Source organism: Delphinapterus leucas, chromosome 11 (genome assembly GCF_059928025.1).
Source record: "Delphinapterus leucas isolate spDelLeu-1000000601 "Yukka" chromosome 11, BTC_Dleu_Yukka2, whole genome shotgun sequence".
Taxonomy (NCBI): Eukaryota; Metazoa; Chordata; class Mammalia; order Artiodactyla; family Monodontidae; genus Delphinapterus; species Delphinapterus leucas.
In genome coordinates, this window is record NC_143139.1 from 6,577,582 (window position 1) to 6,601,014 (window position 23,433).

At 53.7% G+C, this 23,433-nt stretch overlaps 1 protein-coding gene across 2 annotated transcripts; it reads right to left on the minus strand.

The window, feature by feature from the left end:
* Nucleotides 1-571: 571 nt before the first annotated feature.
* Nucleotides 572-21,709, minus strand: SCNN1A (sodium channel epithelial 1 subunit alpha). Of its 2 annotated transcripts, none has more exons than XM_030761856.2 (12): nt 20,720-21,709; nt 13,196-13,463; nt 12,225-12,412; nt 7,014-7,117; nt 6,468-6,631; nt 5,932-6,030; nt 5,599-5,716; nt 3,032-3,110; nt 2,840-2,897; nt 2,656-2,711; nt 2,418-2,493; nt 572-1,990 (listed from the first exon to the last, which is right to left on the minus strand). In XM_030761856.2, exons 1-12 carry the CDS (start codon nt 21,073-21,075, stop codon nt 1,610-1,612), a joined length of 1,947 nt encoding a protein of 648 aa, XP_030617716.1. In that variant the 5' UTR covers nt 21,076-21,709; the 3' UTR covers nt 572-1,609. The 2 variants fall into 2 exon arrangements, with proteins under 2 accessions (XP_030617716.1, XP_089776317.1); XM_089920191.1 differs by lacking the exon at nt 20,720-21,709 and adding an exon at nt 14,116-14,219.
* Nucleotides 21,710-23,433: the final 1,724 nt, after the last annotated feature.

A 23,433-nucleotide genomic window follows, 5' to 3' on the forward strand; every position in this document is an offset into this window, starting at 1 on the left:
AAAAATAATAATAATAATAAAAATAAATAAAAGCTGGCAAGATTCCCAATGCCGCTCTCTCTGTGATGACGTGAGAGTGAGAATGCACAGGCTTTGAGGTTCCTAGGAACCTGGCCCGTTTCCCATACTCCTCCACCACGAGCGGGGCAGCTGCTGGGGAGGCAGGCAGGCGAGGATGCTGCAGCTGCGTGGTGAGTGGTACTCAGCGAATGCAGAGGATTGCACGTGGTGGTAACCAAGGTTGGGAAGGAAAGGAGGTTCAGGCCGCGGACAGGGGCACATCGTCCCAGGAACTGCACAGGTCTCCTGACGGAAGGGCACCTGTCTTCACCTCCCACCTGAACATGGTGATGGGCACATAGCAGATGCTCGGCAATGCCCACGGAGGAACTAACAAGATACTTTGTCTCTCCTAAGGCCCCTGAAGAATGGTCATTTCCGCAGTGCAGCCAGGGGTACGGGAGACTGTCCCTTCCCCCAAGCCGGGACCTCCCAGGTGCTTGGACAGTGACCCAGGACTTGCATCCACTCCCTGACCCTTTCATGGTGCCCCCATCCAGCACCCCAGACATTCTTTATGCAACAACATTTATTAAGTACCTGCCTACTTGCTCCAAGCAGGATACTGGGCTAGACCCTGAGGATCCATAAATGAACAAGACTCAATCCTGACCACAACGAGCTCAGCCTAGCTGGGGACGCAGACACAAACAAACAGGAAGTAAAATGCAACATCTGCAGTTCCATGGATGTCCTGGTGTGCTGTGGGAGTCCACAGGATAGGGAAGTGGTCACGCCTGGGCAAGACGAGACGGGGCAGAAGCCTGCACAGAAGTAATGGTATCTGAGCTGGAGTTTAAAGGATGCATAGGAGTTCTCCAGCAGATGGTGGGAGAAGCTTCCAGGCTAAGGAAATAGCTTGAGCAGATACACAGAGTTCCAAAGGACTGGGATGCAGGGCAGAGGCGCTGGGGTGTGGCTCCGTGGGGGCATGGGGTCGTGAGGCTGGAAGAGTCCTGGGACTCCGACTGGGAATGGCCAAGTCTTTACCACACTGAGCTGTTCCAGCCCCTGCCCTGAGAGTCAGGGAAAGGGAATTGCCTAGCAACCAACCAAGGGGGCTTTTGGGTGGGGTTCCCCACCCAAGTTCAAGAAGAGGAGCAAATGTCTGTGTCCCTGGAAAGCAGTGTGGAGGGCCATTCTGGGGCTGAATCCGGTCATCTTTGAGGAGGAAACCGTGCATGGCTTTGTGTGCCCTTGTTTGTGTTTTGTTCTGGTGGTCAGTTGTTTCCAAGGAAAGTTCTTTGTCAAAGATCCAAGTTTGGCTTGGCTGATCCAAGGGAAAAGAGGACTTGTCTGCACTCGGGTGGGGAAACCGGAGTGTTCTTGAGGCAGGACCAGCGGGTACAGGGCAGGAACCGAGGCCATGCTGGCCATGGTTCTCCAGACAATTTCCTCAGCCCCCTATCCAGCCTGCTTCCCTGCCCCACAGCACAGGCAGCTGGGCAGCTCTGAGAGGCAGCCCCAAACATTCTCTAATCCTGCCAAGGCTGGTCCCCGCCCACCGAGGGAAGTGCCTGCCGTGGGGAGGGGACACCGCCCTTCCCTCTCAGGGCTCCCCCGGAGTGTGGGCAGACGAGCTGGCCTCCATGGAGCCTGATGGAGCCAGGCGGGGGCCCAGGGTGGCATAGGCAGGTGGAGGGGCTGACAAGGCCAGGGAGGTGGCAGGGCCCCCCAGGGATGAGGATGGAGACGCGGGGTGGGGGCAGAAACGGGAGGGGAGGGAGGAAGCCGGAGTGGAGGCCACCTCCTGGGCACCCCTGCCCCCTCGGCCTGGAGACCAGTATTGACTTTGGAACCTCCGGAGCAGCATGAGGAATGTGATGGCCAGGAGGTCAAAGATGAGCTCGGCCACCTCCACCACAGACAGCACGGAGGAGCCGAACCACAGGCTCCACTGGCTACCCAGGTTGGACAGGAGGGTGACCATCTGTAAGGGGGAGAGGCACACTGACCACTCAGCAGAGGAACCCTGCCCTCCTGCCCGTAGGACCTCGGCCAGCCCGCTCAGCCTCTCCTGGTCCCGGGGCCCCTGGCCTCTGCTCCCCTCCCCTGGGAGCACACGGCCACTGGTTGGTTCCGTCCAGGGAAAGCTGAGAACCAGGCCACGACGCGGACGGCTGAAACCCAGACCTGCCTCAGGGGCCTTCTCCCCATCGTCCGTCACGCCCTGCCCCGGAGACTTCACCCCCAGCGAGCATCCTCCTGCCAACCTTCCAATCCTCACCCTTGCCCTATCCCCTTTCCACCTTCGAGGCCCAAACCCTCTGGCCCACAGAGGCCATCCCTTGTCTTTACGGACAGCCACCCCGCTAAGATCCCCACGAGAACTCCAGCCTCAGTGAGGCAGGACGCACCGTGACAGAGGGAGACTCAGAGTTGGTTTTGTAGTTCAGCTCCTTGAAGAAGATGTTGAGTTTGGCAACCCCATCTCTTTGGCGTTGGGGAGAGGGTGGGAAGAAATGGCAGAGGGTTAACTTCTCTGCCGCTCGGAAACACCCTCCCCCAATCAACCGTATCAATGACCCCTCTTCCCAGGTCTGTTTTCCCTCCAAAAGATTCCTTTCCCGGGGCCGGAACCAGGGTAGGACTGACCTCTTGTTCTTGACGGTGTAATTGTTCTGTAGGGACAGCATCTGGAAGACCCAGTCCTGGGAAAGGATTGGGGTGTCAATGGGGTCACCCCAGAGTCTTCAGGCTTACAGGGATGGGGTGGGGTCATACACAACCATAAGTATATGCCCAGAAGACCACAATGTTACACACACACACACTTTACCTGGGATGTCACCGAGGGCCATCGTGAGTAACCGGCAGAGAGCTTGTAGGTGGTCATACTGGGGACGGAGAAGGTGCTCAGTGATGGGGGGTGAGGCTCTCCCACTCAAAGCTGGGCTGAGGACCCCGTATTCTACCCAGCCAAGCAGCCAGCTGCCCAACCTGCGCTCCGGGGGGGTGGGGGGATGCTCACTTGCATGGCTTCCGGCACTTGGTGAAACAGCCCAGGCGGTCTGAGGAGAAGGCGTCCTGGAGCTTATAGTAGCAGTAGCCTGTGGGTGCAGAGACGTGCTCATTTCCCTAGGCCCCCTCAGCCTTCTCCACCCCACACCCAAGAGGTCTCCCAAGATCCCTGGCGCCCACTTCACAAGAGTATTACGTAGCGTTACGGTGATGCCGCCCGAGTGGCAGCACCAGAAAATGTTGAAGAAATTAAGCTAAGTCCAATAAAAAATAAAATCAACCAGGGTACACCTCTGTGAAGATGCACAGGATATGGACAAACATTTAAAAGTCAAAGAAGGAAATGGGAACAATTTTAGTGTAAGAATAATGAGACACAGCGAGATACCCCTTCACACCCGCTAGGATGGCTATAATGGAAAAAGACAATAACAAGTGTTGGTGAGGATGTGGAGAAACTGGAACTCATCACTGCTGGGAATGTAAAATGGTACCACCGTCGTGGAAAACAGTCTGGCGGTTCCTCAAAAGGTTAAACATAGAACTTCTCTATGCACCAGCAATTCCACACCCAAGAGAATTGAAAACTCAACACAAAACTTGTACACAAATGTTCAGAGCAGCATTATTCACAAAAGCCAAAAAATGGAAACAACCCAAAGGTCCATCAACTGATGACTGGATGAACAAGATGTGGTCCATCCATACAGTGAATATTATTCAGCCATAAAAAGGAATGAAGTACTGATGTGTGCTACAAAGTGGATGAACCTTGAAAACATTATGCTAATGAAAATAAGCCAATCACAAAGGATCACATATTGTGATATAAGAAATGTCCAACACAGGTAAATCTTATGGTAGATAGAAAGGAGATTAGTGGTTATGAGGGGCATGGGATGGTAGGGGCAGGGAGAGAGCCTGTGGTCGCAGGGAAAGGGGAGATGGAGAGGGCTAATGGGTACATAGCTTCTTTCTGGAGTGACGAAAAGGTTCTAAATTGATTGTGATGATTGACGCACAGCTCTGTGACTGTGCTAAAAACCGAAAGTACACTAAAGTTCCACTGTACACTTTCACTGGGCGAGTTATCCGGGAAATGAATTACCTCAATAAAGCTGTTACCAAGAAAAAAAAGTAATGGGACCATGAATTCGCCCTTCACCCCTATTTCCCAAGTTCTAAGTAAGGTTATTTTGTCATTCTTGCTACTTTTAGTCACCCGTCCAGAAGTCCTTCTTCATTTCTGACCCAAATCTCTCTGCCTACCAGGGTTTATATTATTAATTACATAATTAATCTTTAATTAGGAAGAGTGGGAAACAGCTAGGCCCTTTTCTCTGGGAGTAAGCCGTCCTCAGGAAACTCAACAGACTGTGTTTTCAGCCAAGCTCCTCTCCCTCATCCTCACAGCTTCTCAGCAAACAGCAATGTTATTTTTCTCTCGAAGATCTTTTTCAAATTCACAACCACTTAGCAATCACTGTTTGGGGGTCGGGGGAGCAGTGGGCAGAGTCCCTGCTCTGCGTGTCCTGGGACATTGCGTCTTCCCTCGGGAACCTCAGCTTGTTCATCTGAGAAAGAAGCCCGTCAGGCCAGACGCCCTCTGAGCTTCCCTCCAGCTCTGATGCGCTGTGATGCTCTAAGGCCAGAGGGCCAGGAATCGGAAGGCCGGAAGGCCGACTGCAGAGCACAGGCAGGGGGAAAGCTGAGTGCAGCAGAGCCAGGAAAGGAAGTAGGCAGAAAGATGAACACAGCAGAGCCAAGACAGAAGCAGCACGCAACTCTAGGGTCTGCTGTGCCCCTGCCATGTCCCCTTGGAGGGGTCAGCTGTGCCAGGTAAGGGCATGTGCACAGGGACGCCTGCCCTCTACCTTCCAGTCTCTTGGGGATTTTCTTTCTCTCTAAGCACAGCTTCCCTGCTGAATAACTCAGCTGTAGAAAAAAGGAAAAGGGATTGGTCGGCTCCTAGACCAGGGTCAGGAGGAGAATCTAGTGCCCTCCAGATTCTAGGTAAAACATTCCTCCGTAAGCCATTCCAATCTATGTATTGGGTTTCTAAATGACATACCCACTCCTATTGCACTGATACATTATGTACATTATAAAACATACATAAAATGGAAGATGTTAGGGAATGAGGCAGATGCATATAACGTCTAGTATTTTCCTCCTGCCCCCAGTGCCAGTGCCCAGCACCGGCCTGGCTGGCGCCCTGGGGAGTGAGCCGGGAAGCTACAGTCAGAGCGCAGAACCCGGGGGAGATCTGCTTCATGGCTCTTCCTTCCTTTTTGCTGCGAGTTATTTTTAAATGGGGCCATCCCATTATAAACACACAGAAGCCAAAACAGAGAGAGAGAGAAACTGTGAGGGAGGAACAGAGATAGAGGAGAGACACAGAGAGTGAGAGGAAAACAGAGAGGGGTAGCATCTAAGGGCCGGAACACAAGAGTCGGCAGGAGAACCTGCCAGAGACCGTGGGAGCCAGAAGCCACAGCCAGGGCACTGAGGGTGCAGGGCTCCTGGGATTGTCCTGGGCTCAAGTGGGGTGTGGGGCTGGGCCTCCCGCAGTCTCACCCCAGGAATTATGCTTCCTGTAGTCACAGAACTCCACACCCCTGGGCTGCGGGTAGAAGATGTAGGCACAGCCACACTCCCTGATCATGTTCACCTGGAAGCAGGAATGGATACACACCTGCAGGAGGGGAGAATGAAGGCGGAGGGGGTCAGGACTGCCCTCCCCGACGCAGCTCCAAACGGCAGGGGAGGGGAGCACAAACCAGTCCCCGCAATGCGCCTCCATCCCTCTCTCCACCCGTCCCCATCACCCATCACACACACCCTGTGGCTTTGGCTGACCTGCACTGCAGGGCTGGGAGATGGTCGCCATAGAAACAGGCTGAGCCTCACCTGCTGTGTGTACTTGGTACCATAAAGGTTCTCCACTGGGACATCGCTGCCATTCTTGGTGCAGTCGCCATAGTCACCCCCAAGTCTGTCCACGGCTTCCTGCGAATGCAGAGACATGGAGAAGTCAGAGGTCAGAGGTCAGACCTCTGGTTGTCAAGGCCTCTTCCTGGCCTCTGTCTTCCCTCAGTCCCAGGCTGTATGTCCTACCTTACCTCCTCTCCTATCTGCCTCACCATTTCAAAACACACGCCCGGGACTACTTCCAAGGACACTGGGCCCGGAGCATCCCCTGGAACCCCAAGCATGCCCCGCACCCCTTCTCGGTGCTCTCGCCCGAGCTTCACCCCTCCAGATCCCTACTTCCTAACACCCACTCGGCCGGGGCCCTCACCCCTGATTTCTGCTCCTGAAGACCTCCACGCGCTCGAGGCTCCCCCTGCACGACCTCTTTCGGTCCTCTGGCTGTCACCCCCCAGGCCGTCTCCCCGCCCTTCATCTGAGGCTCTCTTCCCAGGCCTCCCAGTCAGCCTCCTTGCCTTACTCATGCTGATGGAGGTCTCCATACCAGGCCGCAGGTTAAAGCCTCCATCATCCATAAAGGCAGGCTCATCCTGCCCGTGCACCATCACCCTGGCCCCGGTCACCGTGGACAGCAGAGGGATGAAGTCATTCTGCTCCGTCCGCAGCGTCAGGGACAGACCTGGGGGTGCAGAGGGAACAGAGTGAGGGGGGTCCGGGAGAAGCATCTGGGGGTGGAAACCCACCCGCCCACCCTGCCTCGTCTCTAAGCCTCCCAGGGCAGCAAGTTCAGGAAGACCTGCAAATGGGTTTGGCAACCCCTGAGCTGGATTCGGGGTTGGGGTGAGGGGCAGCGGAAGGCAGGACTGGGACAGGATTCCTACCACACCTGGAATGCACCACGTGATGCCCACAGGGGAGAAAATACAAAGAGGATTTTTCCAGGATACAGATGGGCATGCTGCAGTGAGGCCCCAAGCATCACTAGGACACGGGCTCAAGGTGGGTAAATGTGGGTGCACAGCGCGGAGGAGGGGCTGGGGCCGAGGTCAGGGATGGCGCACCGTTGTTGACCCCAGGCATGAAGGACATCCAGAGGTTGGAGTTGTTCTTGTTGTTGAAAGTGTAGCAGTTCCCATACATCGGGTGGTGGAAGTGGGAGTAATTCCTAGGCAGGAGAGAGAGAGGGGGGTCAGAGGGGAAAGTGCAGGGGGTCAGGGAGAGGAAGACTTTCAGAGCCCTTTGTTTCCTGATCACCTACTATGTGCCAACACAGTGCTGGGAGCCTTGCCCACAAGCCCTCAGTCACTCCACTGGGCATCATCCCTACTTCACGGAAGAGGGAGCACGGGCTCGGAGAGATCAAGTAGCTGCCCAAGGTCACACAAGCAGCAAGGATGAGATGGGACACCAACCCAGATCAGTTATCTTCTAGCCCAGGCTCCTTCTACCCAGGCTCCTTCCCTTCCACCCTACGGTGAGGCCAACTGACCTCACTGGCCTTGTGACCCTCCCGTCACTGTGCTGCATTATGAACTCCTGCAGCATCCCTAGCTTCTCGCATGTCTAACTCTTAGTTCCCCATTTGGTTTATAATCTCCTTGAGGACAGGAGCCACATCTCATTCATGTCCGAATCATCTCTAGGGTAATGGTGTGGTTCCTGGCACACTGGAGATACAGGAGATCATTAACAACTAGCTGACAAATGAACGGAAGGGAAGGGGGGTCCGGGGGGAAGAGGGCGAGACCAGTGAGCACAAAGCTTCAAGGAGGAAGGTCAGATGCGAGGGCAGGAACGGGGCCGCTCACGTCAGCATGCCTCCCACTGGTAGGTCCAAAGCTGGGCTGGGATAAGTTTGGGAACAGAGAGAAAGGAATCACAGATTTGTGTTGCAATAGGAACACGATTTGACAGCAAATCACAGGTCCCCCAACAGGGAGGCTGTGCGGGGCTGCAGCTAGAGCCCACACGGGAACAGAGGGGGTCTGTGTTCTAACTGCCCTGCCCTCCGGGAGCCAGTGAGGGGAGCAGGGAGAAGAGGGGGCCGAGGCTTTGGGCCAAGAGAGGCAGAGGAGGAAGGAAGAGAAGTGGGAGAGGAAAGAAGGCTGGACGGAGGTCAGGAGCGGGGCGCTGGCTGCACGGCCTTGAGCAGCCATTTTTCCCTAAGCTTACTCTCCTCATCTGTAAAAGGAGGAGATGGAACTAGACGATCTGGAATGCTCCATCGGCCTTGAAGAGCAAAGGCGCAGGGGTGTGGAGTACTGGTGCACATTCTGGGAAGGGCTAGGAAGTCAGCATTTCCAGAACAAAGGCTTCCCTCAGGGAGGGAGGAAGAAAGAAGCGGCCAGTCCTGCAAGGCCTGTGAGCCCTGCTCAGAGGAGAGGGACAGGGACGGTGTGGCAGAGGCACACCACGGGCTGTTTGCAGCAGGTGGAATCAACAGCGTAGACACAGCACCATGGATCATTCTTAAACTCACAGAGCTTAGTTTACAAAATAAAAAGTGACATGAGATACATAACACAACGCCATTTATGTCCACATTACATACACACGGGGTAAAAACACATACAAAGAGAAACACAGTAAACACATTATGAGAATATGTATATGAGCAGCAGTATAACGTGACGGTGAAGAGCACGCGCTCCAGAACAAAACAGCTTGTACTTGAATCCTAGCTCTAACCAGTGTTAGCTGGAGGACCAGCCCAGGTACTTGATCTCTTTGTGCTGCAGTTTCCTCATCGATAAAATGGCGATAATCATACTACTTACTTAGTAGGGATACTGGGAGGATTAAATTACACTCAGAACGGTGCTTAGCGCTCAGTAAGAGCTATATAAATTTGCTATTAAGAGTAGAGGGATTCAGGGACTTCCCTGGTGGCACAGTAGTTAAGAATCCGCCTGCCAATGCAGGGGACACGGGTTCGAGGCCTGGTCCGGGAAGATCCCACATGCGGCAGAGCAACTAAGCCCGTGTGCCACAACTGCTGAGCGTGCGCTCCAGAGCCCGCGAGCCACAACTACTGAGCCTGCGTGCCACAATTACTGAAGCTCGCGCACCTAGAGCCCGTGCTTCGCAACAAGAGAAGCCACCGCAATGAGAAGCCTGCGCGCCGCAACAAAGAGTAGCCCCTGCGCCACAACTAGAGAAAGCCTGAGCACAGCAACGAAGACCCAACGCAGCCACAAATAAAATAAATAAAATTTTAAAAAAAGAGTATAGGGATTCGTTAAGACATCTAAAGTCAAAAGGACAGATATAACAAGGGGAGGCTGGGGAGAATTTGCAACCCTCACACACCGCTGGTGAGAATGCAAAACAGCGCAGCTACTTGGAAAACAGTCTGGCAATTCCTCTAAATGTTAAATATAAAATTACTATGTGACCCAGTAATTCCACTCCTAGGTATCTCCTAAGAGAAATGAAAATATACATCCATACAAAAACGTGTACAAGAATGCTCATAGCAGCATTATTCATAATAGCCAAAAAGTGAAAGCAACCCAAACGTCCATCCACTGAAGAGGTAAACAAAATGTGGCTTCTGCATACAATGGAAAACTATTTGGTCAGAAAAAAGGCAGGAACTGGGGGGATTCCCTGGCTGTCCAGTGGTTAGGGCTACGCGCTTCCACTGCAGGGGGCACCAGTTTGACTCCTGGTTGGTGAACTAAGATCCCACATGCCTCTCAACGTGGCCAAAAAAAAAAAAAAAAGGCATGTATTACTGATACACACTGAAACATGGATGAACCTTGAAAACAGGATGCTAAGTGAAAGAAGCCAGTCACAGAAGACCACATATTGTGTGATTCCATTTATATGTAATGTCCCCAGTAGGCAATCCATAGAGACAGAAAGTAGAATAGTGGTTGCCAAGGCTTGGAGGAGGGGAAGGAACAGGGAGTGAGGAAAATATTCTATAATTAGACAGTGGTAATAGTTGCACAGTTCTGTGAATATACTAAAAACAAATGAATTGTAGCCATTAAAAGGATGAATTTTGTGGTGTGTGAATTATATCTCAATAAAGCTGGGTTTTTTGTTGTTGTTGTTTTTTTGCGGTACGCGGGCCTCTCACTGCTGTGGCCTCTCCCATTGCGGAGCACAGGCTCCGGACGCGCAGGCCCAGCGGCCATGGCTCACGGGCCCAGCCGCTCCGCAGCATGTGGGATCCTCCCGGACCGGGGCACAAACCCATGTCCCCTGCATCGGCAGGCGGACGCTAAACCACTGTGCCACCAGGGAAGCCCCTGGTTTTTTTTTTATACTTATTTTTTTATTTAGGCTGCTCTGGGTCTTAGTTGCGGCTCGCAGGATCTTTTAGTTGCGGCATGCATGTGGGATCTAGCTCCCCAACCAGGGATCGAACCCGGGCCCCCTGCATTGGGCGCATGGAGTCTTACCCACTGGACCACCAGAGAAGTCCCTCAATAAAGCTGTTATTAAAGAAAAGATTATAGAGAGAGGGGAAAGGGTGTTGGATACGGGGGAGGAGAGTACTGAGAAAGCCATGATAATGCGCTTGAACTCAATTCCGAAGGCCAGAGAGACACTGAAGGATTTTAAACGGGCCTGACTGGAATAGTTAAGTACAGTGAAGTGCAGGCAGAACCCTGAAGTATTAAAGCTTCCTGTGGTCGCAGAATAAAGGGAGGATTGAGAGGCAGAGAGACAAATTAGAAGGGTTATAATAATCCCGGTGATAAATGAGGCTCTGAACTGAGGAAGTGACCTAAGCATCAAGACTGAGATGAACGATGGACTTTCCATTGATGGGGAGGCAGCAGCCTGGGGCAGGCAAAGTGAGAGGGTGACAGAGCAAGTCGGTGGCAGGTGTGGGCTGACCCAGGCTCAGGTGCTGGTCTCACTTCCCCAGTGGCAGCTTCTGTCCTCAAACAAACACAGGAACAAGAGACAGGAATAAAGGTGTGCGCTGGGCAGAGTGTGTGTTCCAGGTGAGGGGTGGCGGCAGAACCAGGTGACACGTGGCCCTAGTGACAGAAAAGGGCAGGGGGTCCCTGTAGAGTGGAGACGCTGCGTCAACACCCTTCCTCAGCCAGGCAGAGGCAGGGAGATGGTGCCTGAACACCGAGGAATAGGGAGGGGAAGGTGGGGGTAGGAGGGGCCAGAGACTACAGAAGGGGACCTCCCTTTACCCCTAGCCTCTCCCAGCCCTCAGAGAGCTGGCAGCTGCCATGACCTCTTTGCAAGGACATTATGACAGGAGATGTGACTGAAAGAATGCCTGGCGGGCATTGCAGTAGAGTGGGGAGGACCCTTGGCTCGGGCTGGCCTGGTGGCCTAGGGCAAGTCACTTCATCTGTGTGAGTATCATTTCACAGGAGTAATGAGACCCACCAGCCACTGCAGTGTGTAAAGTGCTCTCAACTCGTCGTCTCTTGCACTTGGAGATAGATGTTATTATCATCTTCATCACTTGAGAAAAAGTGCCAAGGGACTTCCCTGGGCGTCTAGCGGTTAAGACCCTGAACTTCCACTGCGGGGGGCGTGGGTTCAATCCTTGGTCAGTGAACTAAGATCCAGCATGCCGCACGGTGTGGCCAAAAAAAGAAAGAAAGAAAAAAGAAGAAAAAGAAAGAAAAAGTGCCAAAAGGACAAGGATTTTTCTTCTTCTTCTTTGATGTATCCCAAATGTCTACAACAGTGACGGGCGCACAGCCCAGACAGTCAAAAATATTTGTTCAATGAACATTGAATGAATCTCACTTCCCCCACGTTACAAAGAAGTAGGCTCCGAAGAGTGATGTGAAATGCTCAATGTCACCTGGCCTGGAAGAAACAGAGCCAGAGCAGGAACTGAGGGTTAGACTCTGACTCAGTCCATGATGTATCCACTATACCACTACTGCCGCGTCATCTGAGCAGGCGGGGCAGGGGACCAGATGACCTTCCAGGCACTCTGGAGTTTGATGCTAGTGAGAAAGAGGCCTTAGAAAAATGGAGAACCATGCTTCCAGCCCTTGGTTTCTCAAAGCCAGACCTCAACCCCAGCCTTCCCAGGGCATCCATTTGAGGCTGCTTCACTCAGACCCAGCCCTGCAGGGAGCAGCAGAAATCCTGCAGGACAATTCCTGGGGCAGAGGTTTGGACCTGAAGTCAATGCTTCTCCCCCCTCCCCACCCGCAAGCATTTATTTAGTCAACCAGCATTCCGGGGTGCTGGCCATGCTGGGCCTCAGGCTGGCGCAGGGAAGGAGACCCCATGGGGAGCACGAAGCCAGGCCTCAGGGACAGACTCACGCCTCATTGCAGGAGACCTGGTTGAAGCGGCAGGCGAAGATGAATTTGCCCAGCGCTTCCTCCTCCAGCAATGGAGTGTCCTGACGTCTGGACAGAATGTTGATGTAGTGGAAGCGGTACCACTCCCTCACTGCATCCACCCCTGATGAGTACGTCCGGTAGAAGCAGTCCGAGTTGTTCTGGTTGCACTAGACACAGAGACCAGAGAGTCAGAGGACCAGCAGCAAGGGTAAGCAGGACGGGGGCCAAGGTCAAGGAATGGATAGTCTGGGGTCCTGAAGACGGATAGACAGGGGTGGGGAGCCAGGAGTGGGAAGAAACAGAAGCCCCGAGAAGAGCGGACCCGGAGAGCAGGGGATTAATGGAGGAGACCGGGAGCTGCACACACCTCAGGGTCATTTATGCAGTCCGAGGAGGGTGGAGCAAGGATTCTTCTCCCCATTTCACAGATGGGAAGACTGAGGAATCAAGTGGTTCGTCCCAGCACCAGAGCGGGGACTGGAACCCCGGTCTCCGGGTACCATGCTCCGCTCTCACTAAAGGGGCCTCTCTTTCTTCTCTCTGCTTCTCTCCCATTTATTTTTAAAGTTTCCTTGTTACTGTCTCCCTATTCTCCGTCTTAGGCCGGCGGAGCCCCAGTGCCCCATCACACTGGAGGGTCCCAACTGAGTCCCACTGGGGGGGGATTGGAATTCAGAAAGCGCCTTTTCCACAGTAGATCTGACTTCCCACCCCATAAACGCTCCCACAGAGGCCCCCAGCGAGGAGCCTCCACAAGCTGGAGCCCAGAGAGATGCCATTTAATTTTATTTTTCAAACCGTATTTAAGTATTTAACTTATTCATTTTGCCAGCCAGCGGACTGGGTCCGCCTCGTATCACTGGCAGCAGAGGTGGGTAGGAAAAGGGAGCGGAGCGGAGTCCCGGGCTCTGGCCGCACCAGAGGGGCGGGGCGAGGGGGCGGGGCCTTACCAGTTGGAAGCCGATCTTCCAGTCCTTCCTGTTCACCTGCGGGTTATTGTCCCTCAGGCTGGAGTCGGATCGGCGGACTCTGCTGGCGGCGTGGGGCGGAGCCGGGACCGGCAGGCGCTGCAGGGGGTGCGGCAGGGACTCCCGCAGGTCGCGGCGGCCGCGGGCGTGGGCCACGAGGGTGTTGGAGGAGTTGTACTTGTACAGGTCGAAGAGCGTCTGCTCTGTGATGCGGTCCAGCTCCTCCAGGTCCTTTTTCATTTCCGTGTACCTGGGAGGGGCAATGGCAAAGGGTCGGACCAGGAGGCGGCGGCCTCGCGACAATCCCCGGCGCCCCTGGGCCTCAGTTTCCCTGTCTGTAACCGGAGAGGTCGGTTCATCCCGGAGAAGCCTGCGGGGAATAGTTCTGGGGTCTCCCAGGCTACCTCGGGGGCGAGGGGGCGTGCAGACAGGTGTGTCCGCGGAATAATAGGAGGCGACAGTGAGCTCCGGCGGTGACGGCATTTACTGCCGCGTGTTTATCGTGAGGGAGAGGCGGGAGGCGCTCTCCTCCCACCTAGCCCTGGCCTGGAAGGGAACCCGGAACTTGTCTGACCCTTCCCAGGGCGGGAGGGGGGCGTGGACGGGCTGGACCCAGACACTCCAGGGACCCGCGATGCGCGCGCCATCCCGCCCCATTCCCCCGCCCCTTCCCGCCCCGGCGAGGGTGGCTTTTGGGTCCGTCTGCCATCTGACACTTTCTAAGTCTAGGGTTCTCAACTGCACTTCTAGAATCTTCCAAAGAACTTAAAAAATGCCAATGCCAATGCTGCATACGCCGCGCCCCCTCCCGCCTACCATACACCAGAGGAGACTCCGTTTTAATGAGTTTCGGGTGGGGCCCAAACACTGTGAGTTAAGCACCGTCCAGTATAAATCCTCACATTCCTTCTTCTCAGTACAGGGCCTATATTCTGCATCACGAAAGTCCAGAGTAGCAGGTCCTTAGGGATAGAATCTACCAAAACAAAACAAACACCTAGAACACCTAGAAATTAAACGAGGTTGCAAGACACAAAGCCAATGTACAAAAACTAATTGTATTTCTACAAACTAGCAACAAATATTTGGAAAACGAAATCAAATACAACACCATATTAAACAGCATAAACAACATCAAACACTGGATAAATCTAATGAAAGAAGTGCAAGACCTGTACACCGAAAATCCTGCTGAAACAAACCACCAAGACCAAAATAAAAGGGGTTGCAGATGTTCATGGATCAGAAACTCATGAGGGGGACTTCCCTGGTGGCTCAGTGGTTAAGAATCCGCCTGTCAATGCAGGGGACATGGGTTTGAGCCCTGGTCCGAGAAGATCCCACGTGCCACGGAGCAGCTAAGCCCGTGCGCCACAAATACTGAGCCCACGCTCTAGAGCCTGCAAGCCACAACTACTGGGCCCAGGTGCCACAACTACTGAAGCCTGCGTGCCTAGAGGCTGTGCTCCGCAACAAGAGAAGCCACAGCAATGAGAAACCCACACACCCCAACGAAGAGTAGCCGCCACACAACACAACTAGAGAAAGCCCGCGCGGCAACAAAGACCCAACACAGCCAAAAATAAATAAATAAGTAAATATTAAAAAAAAAAAGAAGAAGAAAAAGAAACTCATGAGGTCTCCCAGATTGCTCTCTAGATTCAACTCAAGTGTCTATCAAAATTTCAGTGGACATTTTGGAAGAAATTCACAGGCTGATTCTAAGATTGATATGGAAATGCAAAGACCCTAGAATGACCAAAACGATTTTGGAAAAGAAGAGCCAAGTTAGAGGACTTACTCTACCTGAGTTTAAGACTATAAAGCCACGGTAATCAAAACAGTGTAGTGCTAATGTAAGGATAAACGAAAGATCAATGGCACAGAATAGAGTCCAGAAATATAATCACAGATATATGGTCAACTGATTTTTGACCAAAGCGCCAGTTCAACTCAATGGCGAAAATAATTTTTTTAAAAATAGGTGGTGCTGGAACAACTGGATAGTGTATGAAAAAAAAGAAAGAAAGAAAAAACAAAGAACCTCAACCTCTACCTTAGTCCATATACAAAAATTAAGTCAAGCTGAATCATAGACCTAAACAAAAAATTCAGAACCATAAAGACTATAGAAGAAAATATAGAAGAGATCTTCATGTCCTTGGGGTGGGCAAAATTCCTTGGAATAAAGAATATCTAGGGACTTCCCTGGTGGCACAGTGGATAGGACTCCTCACTCCCAATGCATCAGGCCTGGATTCCATCCCTGGTCAGGGAACTAGATCCCACATGTATGCCACAACTAAGGAGCCCACATGCCGCAACTAAGACCCGGTGCAACCAAATAAATAAATATTTAAAAAAATATACTTAAAGAAGAAATCCTGAGATATAAAAACTTCTTATGAATCAACAAGAAAAAGACAAATTGTTTTAAAAATGAACCCCCAAAATATACAAATGGTCACTAAACACATGAAAAGGTGCTCGAGATAATTAGTCTTCAAGTAAATGCAAATGAAATCCATAATGAGGTACCATTTAACATCCATTAGGCTAAAAGTAAGACACTGACAACCTCAAGTGTTGATGAGAATGTGGAGCATCTGGAATTGCTGCTGGTGGGAGTTTAAAATGGTACCACCAGTCTGGAGGACAGTTTGGTAGTTAAAGTTAAATCTACATCTACCTTATAACCCTCTGTATATTTCACCCAATTCCACTTCTAGCTATTTGCCCAAGAGCAATGAACACATAAAGACTTGTATGTGAATGTTCATAGCAGCTTTATTCATAATAGGCAAAAAGCTTGAAAGAACCCACATGTCCATCACCACTGCTCAGCAGTAAAAAGGGACTGATACAGAAAACAAACAAACAAACAAACAAACAGAAAACCACATGAAAGGATTTCAGAAACATGAAGCCGAGCAAAATAAGCTAGACACACATACAAGAAAATTCATAGTGTGTGAGTCCATTTATATGAAGTCTAAGAACAGAAAAAAATAATGGATGGTGACAGAAGTCAGAAGATGACAGTGGGAGAGGGAAAGGAATTGACTACAAAGGGTCACCAGCTAATGGAAATGTTCAACATCTTGATCGCCAAGCCTCAAAGAGCACCTAAGATTTGTGCATTTTACTGTATGTAAATTTGCCTCAATTAAAGAAAAAGTGAACCATCAGTGCAGGGCTTCAATCACCAGAGTCAGATTTGGTGGGATCGGGTGGGGCCCAAACAAGGTAGTTTTTACAAGAGTCCCGGGAGGTCCTAGTGTGCAGTCACTGCCTAGTCCAAGTCCTCAGTCCTCCTCCACTACCTCCCTCATAAAAGCCTAGCCGGCTATCCCTCATCCTCTCCCAGGAGAAAATGTAGCTCAGGTGGAAGGTGTGTGTTTGACATTCTGAGATTTGTTTGTTGCTGGTCATTAAAAGAACAGCAGTAGAAGGAAACGTTACTGGAAGTGAGATCTAATCAGCTTTCCACGCTCATTTCCTAGCCTCGCCACTTTCTAGATGGTTGGCCTTGGAGAAGTTACTTTATCTTCTCTGGGATTCTGTTTCATCAGCTGTAAAATGGGAGCACCTGCTGCACGGTGTGCTGGTAAGGATTAAATGAGTTAATATATCAAAAGTACTGAGGAAAATGCCCGGCCGAGTGGCTACTGTATAACTGCCGCTGTTGTTATTATCGTCATGACTGTTCTTTAATGCGAACGATAATAGTAACCTGTTGTTGAAGCAGAGAAGGCTGAGGAGACAGGAGCACTGCCTGCCACTCGCCTGCCCTGTGACTTTGTGGTCTTAACAAACGTGGAGCCTGAGACCAGATTCCATTTCTGGCTCGTCCACCTAGCAGCTGGGTGACCTTTGCAAAGCCTTTAGGGCCTCAGAGCCTCCGTCTTCTCCTCTGACTCTGAGCTGATAGTCCCCTCCTTACCCAGCAAGCTTGTGATGAGGATCAGATCGCGATAGTGGACTTGGCAAAGTGTGGCACAGTCAGGCGCACCTGAACTGATGGCCCATCGGGCAAAGAAGAAGATGTCTTTAGAGTTTCTCCAAAGAGACAGAACCAGGACCGGAGGGTAGAAGTGACGGTGAGGTAAGCTGCAGCTTTACCTAGGGAAGAACTTTCCAGCAACAGCTGCTACAGAGGTAGTAAGGTTCCTGACGTGAAGGAGTCCATCCCTGGGAGGGGGTTGGGAGAGTGTCAGGTCTAAGAGTCTGGGCTTTCTGTCCCTGCCAGGCCTGCCAATGCAGAGCCTGCCTTCCAGATCCTGTGGGAGTGCAGGGTCGGCTCAGAGCCTTCCCCGGCCTCAATGCAGCTCTTTGGGGCACTGCCCTACTCCTCACCGCCATGCCCCCTGCTCTGCCATCTCCAGGAAGGAAGATTCCATGACCTTCTTTGCTGTCTAAGAATGCCAAGCTCTTCCTTAGAATCGGCCTCAATCCCTCCGAGGACTGGATGAAAAATAAGTTCTTGGGCTTTGATGTGGATATGTCTGGCCCTGTCTCTGGGGTGAAGAAAGCCCTTTGTTAACCAGAAAGGAGGGGATTGCTGTAGCTGACCTTTCACATTGCATTCTCAGCACCTCCTTGCTTAGCATGAAGGTCTTCAGCCTTGTCCCCTTTTCTGGCAGTTATAGAACAGCTCAGAACCACGCTCCCCCTTCTTCCTCCCCCTCTGCTAGCCACGCCCAGCTGCCTGCAGGTGGGCATCTGGTCACGATTTCCACCTCCTCCCTGCTTCCCCTGTCCAAGTCACCCATCTTGCCTCTGCCTCTAGTACCCATGCCAGCCAGCAGCGTGGGTCACACTCAGGCTACCACCCACCCCCACCGGGCTGCATCAACCTGTCCACCCTTCCCTGCCTCTCTCCTCGAGCAGGAACCAATAGCCTGGATCCTTCCCTCCTCCCTCCTCCCTCCGGACTCCTGCTGCTCTTCCCCACAGACTCCCACCAGCCCCCCAACCCTGGATGCCTTTACCTGGCCCCCCCTTAAAGTGCAATGGGAGAAAGAGCTTTGAGATCAAACACACTTGGTCTGTGACTCAGCTGCTGACCTAGGATGCACTGGCTCCTATGTGGGGGGAGGGAGGGGGGGCGGATTTTTGAATCTCAGTTTTACCACCGGTTCCCTGTGTGAACTTGGGCAAGTTACATAACCTCTCTGGGCCTCAGTTTCCTCAGCTGTAAAATGGGAGTAATACTGGTATCTACATTAGAGGTCTCCTGTGAAGATTAAATCATTTAATTAATAGAAAATTTTCATTTGTTTGTACTATGAAGTACTGTGTTAAGTACTGCATGTGTTAGCCATTATCGTTGTTCATTTTTTTATTATTTGCTGTTTGACCCTGCTCAGTTACTTCACCTGCACTTCCACATCTGCAAAAATGGAAATAATAATGCCCATCTCCATGGACTTGTCAGGATTAAATGAGGTAGCGCTTATAAAGCACCCAGGGCAGGATCAAGCATGTAGTAGACGTTCAATACCCTTGCCCGGCTTTGAGGAGGCTCTCCTGACTCCCCTCCCTTCCAGGGTGCTGTGTTCCCTCCCCACTAAGTCATGCAGGAGGGACTTTGTTCCTGTGTGGACACCTGCCTCCCAGCCTGCAGGCCTCAGAGGCTGGGGCTCTGGTTTTCATTCCCTGGGGGCTTTTTCCACTACTGTTCAGGGCCTTGCTCCCTGCAGAGCCTTGGAAAATACGCAGGCCTCAACAGACTCACCCCCGCCCTGTCCATCTCTCACCCACATCTTTCAACCACAAGTATTTTATTGAAAGCCTAGTCCTCAGGCCTGCCTGCCCTCCCCTCCCTCCCCTCCGCCACTGCCCCAGGGGATGAGGGTGTGGGAAGAGGAGGGAAAGTTTAGGGCAGAGGAGCACGAGGTTGGGAAGAGGAGAAGCAAAGTCACAGGGAGCAGGGGAGGAGAAAGAAGGCTGAGAAGGCAAATAAAACAAGCTCAGAAAGGAGATGTAAACTTCTGAGCGGAGATTCCATTTATTCCACGTTCACATCTTGGGTGTTAAGAAGGGGCGGGGTTTGTGATTTGTGATCAGGCAAACAGGGTGAGTCACAGCGGAGTCACTGTCTCTGTGACCTTGTGCCTTATCTCTCTTTGCCTCAGTTTCCTCAAGTGTAAAACACGGATGATAATAGTACCCGCCTCGTAGGATGGTTGGGAGAATTAAAGGAGATGCCTGTGGGGTACTTAGCTGTGTCTGGTGCGTGAGGCAGCTTCTTGGTAACTGGCCTCTTACCCTGGACCTTATAAGGGGGTTAATCAATGAAATGGCCCGGCAATGTTTCTCTGTAGGACAGGAGGTCCCAACCCTTATTAGTTCATGACACACCTTCGGACACAACAGAATATGCCACCCCCAATGTGTGACCAATCCCAGTCACCCGCAGTCGCACGCACACCCCGTTTGTGTGCTCACACACACACTCCTGCGATCACACACACGTGCGCTCGTAAATCCTACACTCCTTGAAGACAGAGACTATACCTCACAATTTTTATTGTACCTATCACAGTGAGCTGGAGTTATTGGTTTATATGCCTGTCTCTTCCATCCTATCTTTCAAATACCTAGCAGAGTACCTGGCCCTCGGCAACAACTTCAGGAATTATTGGTGAACCCATTTGCCGGGTGCCTAGCCCTGTGTCTGGCCTGCCTCGGGTGTCCCAAGGTGTGGCAGGACTGAGTGAACACACAGAAAATGTGGGTGTGTGTAAACACCCAGCCCTGCCCTCCTGTCTTCTCTATGGTCACCTCCACACCCTCCGGCTCCCGGACCGAAAATTGGCAAAGAACAGTGATGAAACCCAAAACTTCAGGACACACCCAAGTACGTAAGAGTCAGTCACCTGGGCAGGTGGACTGTAGAGCCCAGCAGGGTCACCTGAGCCTCTGCGGGAACAGCCTGACCGGGGCTGTCCTGTTCTCCTGGCTCTGTGGCTCTCCACGCCCCCCACCTCCGGCTCACAGAATGCTTTGCCACCAGCCGCCACTTTGCTTTCTCCAGAACAAACGCCCCTGCTCAACCAGGACCACCGTACCAGGGCCAGGCCCCTGCCAGCTGTCACCGCTCACGCCACCGCCCCTGCCGTGGCCCCACCGCAGAGCCTCCGTCCGATTCATCGCCGGACGCGGAGGGGGGGCTGACCCCTACCCTGCCCTTCTGGAGTTCCCAGCATCTTGACCTCATCAGCGCTCCGTCCCGCTTGCGGGAGGAGGAAGGGCTGGAGGAGCGAGCTGCCGGTGCCCCAAGCCTGCTCTGGAGAAGCCCCGGGCACTAGGAAGGCGTCACTGGGCAGAGCGAAGGCCAGCCCATCAGGTCGGGGGCTCCCTATCCTGCCCAAAGGGAGGTCTGCCTCGGGACAGGAGTGTCGTCTCCTACCTCTGGGTCTGAGCATCTGCCTGCCCGGTGGGCACCCCTGTACCCTCTGGAGCCCCCTCCCAGGCTCGGGGAAGCGGCGGAAGGAGACCGACCTGTAGGGATTGAGGGTGCAGACGGTGACGGCGGGGAAGACGAGCTTCTCCGAGTTGAGGTTGATGTTGAGGCTGACGGGGTAGCTGAAGTACTCTCCGAAGAGCAGGCCGAACTGCCAGTACATCATGCCGAAGGTGCAGAGCCAGAGCACAGCCCAGAAGGCCGTCTTCATGCGGTTGTGCTGCGAGCACACCAGGCGGATCGCGCCGTGGATGGTGGTGTTGTTGCAGAAGAACTGGAAGAGCTCCCGGTAGGAGTGGTGGAACTCCAGCAGGGGCTCCTCCTCGTCCGTGGACGGCGGGGGCGCCGCAGGTTCGGGGCCCGGCTCAGGCTCCTCATGCTTGTCTCCCTTCATGAGCCCTTGGGTGGGTCGGGGAGGACGAGGGGCAGGACTGAGTCCTGGGCTCTGGGTGCCTCCATCGTCATCTCGGGGCCATGCCCTCAGCCCACCCTCAGCCCACCTTCTCCCTCTCTTGCCCGCCCCCCTCCCCGGGAGCCAGCTGACCTGCAGCAGTCGGGGCGAGAAGAGTGACCTCCCTGCTTCCCTGATAAGGCCACCTTTTGGTTTCTGTCCTAGAATCTCCCCTTCTGTCTCCACTGCGGTCTCTGCCCTGCTGAGTCAATCCCTTTCTTTGGTCTTCTTCCTCAGGGATCTGTGTCTTAGCTTCTCTCCGTCTCTGTCCCCGTCTCTGCCTCCTGCTTCTCTTTGGGTGTCTCTGGGCTCCCTTGCTTTGCCTGTCTCCTCTCCGCGCGCCCGCCTCTCTGATCCTGCCCCTCTTCCTTTTCCCCCCGCCCCGCTCCCTCCGGTCTCTGGCCCTGACCTCGGCCCCGAGGACTGCAGGGCTCCAAGGGGTCTGGGTGGCCTCCGGTTCCCCACTCCCGGGTTGTGGCTGGACTGGGACTGGTTCCTTTCCAGCTGGATCTGGCAGCCCGGCCTCTCCTCCCCCTCACCTGACAGGTGCAGCCTGCCCGCCCGCCAGGTATGGAAGCGACAGAAGCCTCATTAGCATCTCAATTAAAGGTGAGCCGGGCAGGGGGAGGGGCAGAGGAGGAGTCAGAGCTGAGAGCTCCTCGGTGGGAGGAGGGTGCCTGAGGGCAGGCAACAGGCGCACAGGGACGGGGAAGGCGAGAGGTGGCGGGGAGAAGAGTCAGGGCCTCGGACTGGCGGGGAGCTGGCCGGCAGGGGGACCAGGAGACAGAACGGCAGGGGAGGGTCAGAGGTCTTGAACCAGGAGAAGGACCCTGAACGCAAAGCCAGGAGGGCAAAGCATGGGAAAAAGGACAAGTTAGGACGAGTGAGACTAAGGTGGGGAGACCAGGAGACCAGGGAAGGCAGGAGAAGGGAGGTGGATGGACCAGGAGAGGGTGAAGGACCGGGAGGGAGGAGAGGCAGAGAAGGGGGGTGAGGAGGAGGGAGCTGGCCCCAAAAGCAGCCCCTCCCCTGAAGGAGCGCAGGAAGGCCCCCCTGTGCGGGCTCCCAGGAGCCAGGGCCCCTCCCTGGGGAATCCCTCCAGAGGCACCCCTGCATCAGCCTCACCCCCAGGCCTTGGAGAGGAAGGAGAAGGCGTGTCTGCAACCTCCCTCCCCGCTCACTGAGGTGGGAACACCTCGCGGCCCCACCTGGCACCAGGCACAGAGCACCCTTCTCCCTGTCCGAGCTGGTCCAGCCTCTTCCCTCATGACTCCTCACCAGCACCCCTACCTTGTCCAGCCCAGGGAGGGGCCCAGGTGGAGCTGGGGGCTGGGCGGGGCCCTGGGGACATTCTGTTCTTTTTTACATCACTGGCTGCCAGGCCAGGAATGTGTAATGTCCCCAGTTGTGGTCACGGGGTTGCAGGAATGTGTGCTCGGAGAAGGGGCCAGGCAGGGCACTTGGGCAGAACCCCGGAGCCCAGGGAGCTCAGGGACAGGGGCCACCAAGGAGACAGGGAGGGATGTGGGCCGTGCAGGGAGATGCGGAGGAAGAGGCCGGGCCTGGCCCAAGGCCGCACCAGCCCTGGAAGGAAGGAAAAGCTCAATGTGGGGCTGTGTTTTTCCTCCAAAGTCTCTGCCCCAAGCAATGGAGCAAGAGAATAGTGAAGCGCCAAGTGAAGAGGGAAGGCATCAGAGAATGAGGCCTCCAAACAGGGCCCAGGAGCAGCAGCCGCATGGCACAGGGATATTGGCTCGGTGCTTTGTGGCAGCCTGGAGGGGTGGGATAGGGAGGGTGGGAGGGAGGGAGATGCAAGAGGGAAGACATATGGGAACATATGTATATGTATAACTGATTCACTTTGTTATGGGGCAGAAACTAACACACCATTGTAAAGCAATTATACCCCAATAAAGATGTTAAAAAAAAAAAAAAACAGGGCCCAGGAGGCACAGAGAGCAAACCACACAGCCAGGTGAGAGGTCTGCCACTGTATCCCTGCAGGAGGCGTCCACTGGCTTCTCCCGCCTGCTGGAGGAGCAGGCCTGGGATGTGCAGGCGCCGGGGCCCAGCCCGAGCACTGATGTAGCTGGGTGGGAGAGGGCAGGCCCTGATGGCATAAGACAAGGGTCCTAGCGACAGCTGCGGAGGCCAAGTGCTGAGCGAGCCTGGCGGTGGGGAGGGAGGGAGAGGCACTCACCCAGGGGGGCTCAGGAAGGCTTCCCGGAGAAGATGGCATCTCTGCTGGGTCTTGCAGAACAAGCGGGCTCAGGGTACAGCCCTGTCTGCGCCCGTCTCCTG

Bases quoted from the DNA above. Each gene is read 5' to 3' on its own strand.
- SCNN1A (XM_030761856.2), bottom strand. From the start codon at position 21,075: ATGAAGGGAGACAAGCATGAGGAGCCTGAGCCGGGCCCCGAACCTGCG. The intron at 2,712-2,839 runs GTAAAGTGTGTG...ATCCTTTCCCAG, and splicing joins GGCCCTCGGTGACATCCCAG to GACTGGGTCTTCCAGATGCT. The intron at 1,991-2,417 runs GTGCGTCCTGCC...TCCCCCTTACAG, and splicing joins CTGAGTCTCCCTCTGTCACG to ATGGTCACCCTCCTGTCCAA.